We start from the raw sequence: 9,020 nt of genomic DNA, 5'->3' as shown, positions 1-9,020 counted from the left end.
TCGGCACAACTTAATTATATCAAAGATCAATATGATAAAGCTTGGTGTATCTGTGAAGATTTCAATTCTTTGTTACACTTTAATGAAAGATTGGGCAGTGAGGTTCTTTGGAGTGATGTTAGAGATTTCAGATAGTGTGTTGAGTATTGTGGGGTGACTGATATTGAAGTCTATGGTTCCTTTTTCACTTGGAACAACAAATAAAACCCTTCAACTCGTATTTTCTCTAGAATAGACAGATGTCTTATCAACATTGAGTGGATGTACTTATATCCTGATAGCTCAGCCTTCTTCATGAATGAGGGTACTTTTAGCAACAGGAGTGTTACCCTGATGCAGCAACAACTTCAAGTAGCTTTCAATCCTAATGATATTATCAGATGGAACAACAGAGGGAGAAGGGACAACATCCTCGTTCGATGAATTGTTTGTGCCTATCATGTCCACTTAGTCTATCTGATTTGGAAAGCATGCAACAAAGCAAGAGTTATGCATAAGGTGATTCATCCTAAAGTGATTTCTCATCAGGCTATTCAGGGAGTCATAACAAGGTTTTGGACAAGGAATACTTCAGCTATCGCAACTACTGATGATAATTGGATTAGAAGTTTACACTATGTTTAGATGATAGAGATGTTTGTGTAAAAGTGACCTCGCGATTTTGTACTGTACTTGGATGATGCATTTTTTTGTTGATATAATATACTTAACCTTTCCCAAAAAAAAATTTATGTTAGATATGAACTAATTATTTTAAGTTCATTGCTTTATAATTAGTCAACATTTATCATCGTACACGGATTAAACTGATATGGTATGTATGAACCAAAAATGATTACGAACATGACTAAAATGCTTGCAAGAGTAAATAAATGAAGATAATGATAAATAAAAGAAATGGATAGTCAAAAACACATTAATTTGTAATTAACCAACAAATATCATCATCACACGAGATAAAAACGTCATGGTATAAGTAACCAAGGATGATTTTGGCAATGGTAAAAAATATTTGTCATAAAAAATGAATTAAAGTGGTAAAAACCGTAAAAAGAAAGAAAGCAAAAGAAAATTGTTGAGGAAAGATGAACTCAAACACGTTTGAGTTCTGACCCTAGTAGCCCATTGGAGCGCGGGTCTCCTTGCGTGACAAGGAGCATCTGGCTCAGGCCAAAATTGGTTTTGTCTCGATCATTCCATGTTTTGATTCGTGTTATGCATGATTTATGTTTATAAAGTCATGAAAACAGTAAAAACATGAAGTAGGGGAGTTTTTTACACCCTCATACTTATATGTTCGGTTGCTTGCAAAAATCGACAAAATGTTAAACTCGTGAGTCGGAAAATTCGATTTAAAATCAATTTGTAAGAAAGAGTGTTGCTTTTAGTTGTTGATTAAGTGTAGTTGGTTGAAGTGGTCGGTCAAGTGTTTTTAATGCACGCTGATGGTACCAAACAAAGTTTGTATGACTCGTATTTTGGATCGGTAGGTCCAAAAAACGTGTCAGTTTTTAACTTCGACTCGAGAATTTTAAGGGAGAAAAGAAGGGGCTGACTCTCGTGCACCCTAGAATAAGGCAGACGAGAGGGTAATTATAGAGGATTGTGTTGTGTTGGTTTCTTTGGGTGCGTTTTTGGCGACGTGGCCTGGGAAGAGATTGAAGAGGCGCGAGCCTTGCTGCGTGACAAGGGGACGTGTTGTCCCTTTCACAACTTGTATTTTCCTCTTTGTTCCATCTTATCATCTTATGTTTTGGTAGCTTGTGACTTGTGGTCAATACTAATATACCGTGTACATTAGCATGTGGGTATTATTTGGGGTGGGTTTTTGTGTGCTTGACTTGGGTTTGACCCAGGTTGAGACGAAATTTGAATTTTGAGTCGGTTTTGGGCCCGGTGTGGTTTTAACTCTAATATAGGGTCATTTCGACGCTGTTACCGTGCATAAAACATTCCAGGTATTTTCAAAATGTTTTAAAATGTTTTTCATTTTCGAAATCGTTTTCTGAGTTTTCCGACGCAGTGTCATAAAAACTGTCAATTAAACGCAACAATTTCCGAAATATGTTATAGTCCGATAATTATCGGGTATTTGTTGGGATTCCGCAGATACTTAGTATCTACAGAGCCCACACTTTGACTGAGGTTTGGACAAGGCAAAAGTCAAAGTATATCCCCCTGGTCAATCGAAGATTACAACCTAAAGACTATTGGAATGCCGAGGCGACTCAAAAGGGTTTGAGCCAAGGACCTGTTATCGGGAATGGCGACGCCGAGGCGACTCAAAAGGGTTTGAGTCAAGGACCTATTATCGGGAACAGTTTAGAGTCTGTCTTCTGCCAGTGCGGGTCGTTTTAAGTTCATTAGACTACATATAATGGTTCGCCAGCCACAAGAAGGAGCCATACATGAGGTGTCGTCGGGATATGTCCTTGAATTGTATTGGCTGATGTTGCTGGGGCGTATGGAGTCACCAGCCGTTGAAGGTCAAATGATTGACTGCGGGAAATGGCCGAATTATCGGGCCCATTTCAAGAGATTGCCTGGTAATGATTTCCACCCAGGTTGGTTGATTGCGGGAAATGGCTGAATTGTCGGGCCCATTTCAATAGATTACCTAGTAATGATTTTCACCTAGGTCGATTGACTGCGGGAAAGGTCGAATTATCGAGCCCATTTCAAGAGATTGCCTGGTAATGATTTCCACCCAGGTTGATTAACTGCAGGAATGGTCAAATTATCGAGCCCATTTCAAGATATTGCGAGGTCAACTGACTTGCTGGGGAGTAATGTCGGTTCTGCTTGGAGAAGGAGGTTGTAGGTTTTGCTTTGCTTGACGCCAGGTCGTTGTTGATTATGCGTGTAGACTTGTCAGTCATGGGTAAATGACTCAGTGGGGAAGTTCACAAAGGGTTTCCCGTTTATGGGCCAAAGGTTCTGCTGAGCAATTTATGCTGTAAGAGATGCTTGTAGGCAACTGTTGTGACTCAAACCCGTCCCTCAAATTGGTCAAAATATGTGTTTTCGGTCCTTTTTAATTGCGATTTGTGTTTGGAAAATAGCGGTTTTGAATTCCACTATTTGTTTGAATAGTGAGTTTGAATTCCATTATTTGTGATTTGTATTATAAAAATAACGGTTTTTAATTCCGTTATTTGCAATTTTGAATTTTGAAAAAAATAGCAAGTCCTAATTTCACTATTTGCAATTTGAATTTTGAAAAAAATAGAGATTTTGAACCTCGCTATTTGCAGTTTGAATTTTTGAAAAATAGTGAATTTTAATTTTGAAAAAATAGCGGTTTTGAATCTCGCTTATTTGGAGTTTGAATTTTTGAAAAATAGTGACTTTTAATTTCACTATTTGCAATTTGAATTTTGAAAAATAGCGATTTTGAATCTTGCTATTTGCAGTTTGAATTTTTGAAAAATAGTGAGCCTTAATTTCACAATTTGCAATTTTGAAATTTTGACGAGTTATGAGATGTGATTTCGTAATTGATAAGCCGATAAATACATGTATTTTTACCCCTTTAACATTATACTTTTAATGTCGTCTTTCGTATTTTTATGCTAAATATCACACCATTGTGAGGTTTGAGTTTTTAAGCCGTCTTATATTATTTTTTGTGCTAAAAGAGACTTTTTTTTATGTATTTGGATTATTTAATAATTACTCGCATTTTAGGATTTAAATTACGACTAAGTTCGTAATGTATGTTTACAGGCCGTGGAGCGAGTATTGCGTGAAACGGACCAACAAAAAATATGAAGAGAAGCACAAGAAATAAGGAAGCACGCAAGCAGGCACTTACGTAATTTTTGATTAATTTAAGCGAAATAACGCAGCAAGACTTGAAGAATTTGGGAACATAAAAGAGAAATAGAAGACGGACAGTGGAAAATGAAGTAAAGGACTCTAAAAAAAGCAATTGAGCCCAACTAGTACACACCAGACAAATGAGGAAATATATTTGGGGAAGCTATTGGAAAACGAGAAAAACACAACAATGGAGACCGTCTCAATTCCAGTCTCGTCTCAAATTCAATTTCGTCTCGGATTTCCAAATTCGATCTCACCTCATATTTTAATCTCAAAATCTATCCTATTCCTTGCAAAATCTATCCCGAATCTATCCCAAACACGGATCATGATGAGTATAAATACCCATGATTTCCTCCAGAAAAGGCAAGCAATTACCCACATATTTTCCCAGAAATTCAGCGATAAAGTGAGACGGTCTTCTACCTAAACCAGGAGACGAGAGTTAGAAGGAGAAGGTACTCCGGCGTAGTCTTAGTACACGGCGGCGTAAGGGCGGATTCTAGTTCAATTGGAGGTGCGACATCCGAAGGTTGTGCGACGGATTCCGGGCTACAAAATAAGTTCTTTTTACTACTCTTGTACCTAGTTTATGGTTGATGTTCGTTATATAATTTAGTACTTGAAACTGATTGTTATCCGTCTGACTTGAATTATTGGTATTTAAGTTTAGCTCGTTTTAATGATAAATCCAATCTTTACTCATAATTTGTTATCTTATTGCTATTTTTGATTGTCTCGAATACTAATTTCGTAAGTTCAGCTTAGTTCAATTTGCATAATATGAGTAGCGACTAATTTTATTTAATGGTCTGCGAATGGTCTTAGGTAAGATTATGAGTAAGAACTTAATCCATTAATCTTTAGGTAGTGACGACACTTGGAGACTAATAAGGTTAATGATGTATTCTTTGTTCGATAATGCGACTAATCCGGTCTTTAGTAGGGCGCGACAAACTTACATTGGTTGGTTAGTTAAGAATCGGTCTAGGCTTAGTTCAGATCGGTTGTAATCTAAGAGAATATAGGGAATTTTTGTTATCTTAAATTCCGCAATTAACCTATTAATTATTTCAAGATTAAACAATATCAATGACAGTGGATTGGACTATATTTACTAAATTGGAATTATGTTGGTGCACTTGTTTTCACGTGTAAATATTAGTGCCTTAGAACTTAATTTAAGTACCTTTAGTTGTTAGATCAAACCACAGACAAACCCCACCTAATCGTATAAATCGTACATATTAGTAAATATCGCTAACATATATAAATACGTAATTATACCTACTAATTAATAGTCGACTTTAACGTTGAATAGCTAATCTCTCCGTGGGATCGACCCTTACTTGTTCTATACTATATTAATTTATAGATATAATCTTGATGAAGGTAAGGTAACAACAACAACAACAACAACATCAGAGCCTTAATCCCAAAATGAACCGTCCATGGACGCACGCCTCAAAATGTGAATAAAAAGGGAAAATGAAAAACAAAAAGGAAGAACGAAAATGTAATGGACAGTCAAGGTAAACTTAGGGGTTTTAAAATCGAATTCCGGATTTTTTTATAAAAACTTAAAATTTAAATTGAGAGAAAAGATTAAAACGATTTTAAAAACCGAAATAGAATTAAGGATCCGGAATGCCTTAAAAGTAAACAAAGTAAAATCTATAAAAAAAGCGGTTGGTAAAAAAAAGTGTAATAAAGGAGAGAAGAATAAATAATTTAATTTCTTTAAATTAAATAAAAACATTAATTATGTAAAAAAAAAAACATCAAATACTAAAAATCCACATATATCATTAGGGCTGTCAATGATATGAGCTGGCTCGCCGAGCCCTCGGAATAGGCTCAGTCAAAGCTCGGCTCGTGCTCGGTCAAAACGAGCTCGAGCTCGAGCTCGAGCCGAGCTTGGCTAAATACGAGCCAAGCCCGAGCTCAACAAGGCTCGGCTCGAAAGCTCGTTTAGGCACGTTTATAATTTTTTTTTTTTTTTTTGTATAATCTTTATGTTGTAATATTATGTTTATTTCAAACTATATGTTATTTAGACATTTATATAAGTATATTATGATATAATATTTTTTAGTATTTTATAATTTTGTTGTTTTCAAAATATATTTATATTTAATTATATTTAAAAGGTGAGAAAGTGAAAATATATAATGACAAAACGAGCTCGATTCGAACTCGAGCCGAGCTCGAGCCTCAATTTTTTAGGCTCGACGAGCTTCGAGCCGAGCTAAAAAATTCGAGCCGAGCCCGAGCCCACCCGAGCTCGAGCTCAGTTCGGCTCATTTACACCCCTATGTATCATTTCCCTCCATTGTGCCCTCTCCGTCACCATACTCTCCTCAAGCCCCAGAAATCTCATATCGTGCTCTATCACTTTCAACCATGCCTGTCTCGGTCTTCCTCTACCTTTAGGGACCTTTTCTGTTCTCCAAGTCTCCAGCCTCCTAACTAATTAATTTATATGCGCGAATGACAAGTACCGAATTTTGGCGCCGTGCAACGGGGAGATTATATAATTTTTGTTCAATACTGTCAACTATTATTGGTGTTTGATAAAATTCTGCGCAGTTATAAAATTCTTGTTCCTTAACTTTGTATGTTGATCAAACTAGTGTATATGTTAAAATCCTACATAGCTAACTTTATGATGAGGCCTATTTACTAGAATGCTACTGATATAATTCGCTTGCTTCCTATGGTTTACATTAAGTGCTGCTAGTCACTTATTTTTTTGCTTCAAGCTTGAATTTGAATGAACTCATAAGCTGATTACATATATCACATGTTTAGAATGGGTATGCAGCATGAATTAGAGTAGAATATGTAAAACTTGGACATAACTGTGTTTTATCTAATGTACATTTGAATATGTCCAGACTTTGCCCGTTCTGATGAACCACTTGCTAACTTTATCTCATGAATTCTCTTACAGGTGCATGCACAACACTCGTCGTTCGAAGGGACCGGTAACTTTTGATCCAGAGATAGAGAGAACAGCAAGGAGGCTAAGGAAAGAGTTTTTGGAAAGGAAAGCGGAAGAAGCCTTACACTTGGACAAGTTCTTTTGTGAAGAAAAAAATAAAATGGCTGAAAAGACACTGAAGCAGCTGGCCACGCCTGATAAGACCACAACTCCTCTGAGTATCGTATTCCCTACTCTTCAAAATCCTTTAAAATTAAATTCTAGTTTTCTTAATTTACTCCCTAAGTTTTATGGTCGGTAAAATGAGTTACCTAACATGCATTTAGTTGCGTTTGACCCGACATGTTCATCTATGGAGAGTGAGGGGGTAAAACCTAGGGATATTAAATTATGTTCTTTTCCATTCTCATTAGAGGAGTCTGCTAAAGAATGGTTGTTTTACTTGCCACCTGGTTCAATTACTAGTTGGGACAAACTTAAAATTGCTTTTCTAGAAAAATTCCAACCTGCTAGTAGAGTTGCATCACTTAGAAAAGAGATAAGTGGAATAAAACAGGGTCGGGATGAGTCCTTATGCGAATATTGGGAACGATTTAATCGTTTATGTGCGTCTTGTCCCCAACACCAAATCAGTGAACAACTTCTCCTGTTTTATTTTTATGAAGGTCTTTTAACTAAAGATCGCGGTTACATTGATGCTGCTAGTGGTGGGTCTTTAGCGAAAAAACACCCACATAAGCTAGAAATTTGATAAATAATATGGCATTAAACACCTAACAGTTTGGTACTAGGAGAGATATAGGGGAAGTAAGTGGGGTAAATAATGTTGACATTACGTCTATTAAGGATCAAATGCAAGAAAATGCCCAACAAATTGCTACTCTAACTATATTAGTGTCAAAACTTGTATCTGATCAGTCTAAACCAACTGTTTGTGCTTTGAATTCTGACGTTTTGTACGCTGACACTGCTGGTCAGCCGTTTATTATTGCTAATCCTGAACATGTTAATGCTTTGGTGGGTTTAATAATCAACAAAGAAACTATGACCCTTTATCAAACACTTATAATGAGGGTTGGAAGGACCACCCCAATTTAAGATATGGATCTGGACCTAGACAACAACAAAACTTTCAGAATAATTTTAGGCAACAGGGTTCTCAAACACAATCTTTAGAAGAGATGATGAAACAGTTAACCTCTACTGTGAGTCAAGTTCATAATCAGGGTTTATCTTACCAATAGAAAACTGATGCTCACCTACATCAAATAGACACACAAATGGGCCAAATATGCACTACTCTGAGTAATATCCAAACTACCTTGGGGGTAAACTACCAGCTCAACAAATTCCTAATCCTAAAGAGAGTGCTCAAGCTGTAACACTTAGAAGTGGTAGGGTCTTAAGTGAACCTGAAGTGAATAAGAATGAAATTGTGAAAGAACTTGAGGTCCAACCGTTACGAAAACCAGGGGTAGAGGGTCAAGTAATTCACAAGGATAAGTCTCTTAAGTCTGATTTGAATGTAACAACCTTTAAAGATCCTCCCCCTTTCCTGACAAGATTTGCTAAAACAAAGAAAAACGAACTTGAAAATAAAATTCTGGAAACTTTTAGGAAAGTGGAATTGAATATACCCTTACTTGATGCTATTAAACAAATCCCTAAGTATGCGAAATTTTTAAAGGAGCTTTGCACTAACAAGAGGAATATTAAAAATACAAATGCTGAAAAAGTAAGTATGGGGGAAAATGTGTCTGCTCTCATTCAAAGAAATGTCCCTCCAAAATGTAATGATCCAGGGATGTTCTCTATTCCCTGCACTTAGACCTTACAAAGCTGACCCGACCCGATAAGGCTGACCCGACCCGAAAGTGACCCAAACTTGCTTGACCCGAATATAACCCGAATTGACCTGACCCGACCCAGACCCGACCTGAACCTCGATTGACACAATGTTGACCCGACCCGAGATGACCCGACCGACCCGATTCAAAATGACTTAATGTGACCCAAAATGACTCGAAACGACAAGTACTAAGTCTTATTAATATTGTATGCATCATAATAGAGTTTCATTGATTACAACAATTCCTAATAAATATTTAAATTTGCAAAATAATATTTCTTAATCAATATAGTACTAACGAAAGTGTTTTAATCATTTACCTGAAAACGACCCGACCCAAAATGACCTGAAGAGTCTATCAATCCGAAATACTCAAGAGGGGGGGTGAATTGAGGATTTAAAACT

General features: G+C 36.6%; 1 protein-coding gene across 1 annotated transcript; it reads left to right on the top strand.

The window, feature by feature from the left end:
• Window positions 1-7,618: 7,618 nt before the first annotated feature.
• On the top strand, window positions 7,619-8,594 carry LOC141632245 (uncharacterized). Its single transcript, XM_074444806.1, has 2 exons — window positions 7,619-7,739; window positions 8,107-8,594. The coding sequence occupies exons 1-2, from the start codon at window positions 7,619-7,621 to the stop codon at window positions 8,592-8,594; spliced, it is 609 nt and encodes a 202-aa protein (XP_074300907.1).
• The last annotated feature ends 426 nt before the right edge of the window (window positions 8,595-9,020 follow it).

This window comes from Silene latifolia, chromosome Y, assembly GCF_048544455.1.
Source record: "Silene latifolia isolate original U9 population chromosome Y, ASM4854445v1, whole genome shotgun sequence".
Lineage (NCBI taxonomy): Eukaryota > Viridiplantae > Streptophyta > Magnoliopsida > Caryophyllales > Caryophyllaceae > Silene > Silene latifolia.
The sequence above is the reverse complement of the archived record's forward strand: the minus strand, read 5'-3'. Positions and strand labels throughout refer to the sequence as shown.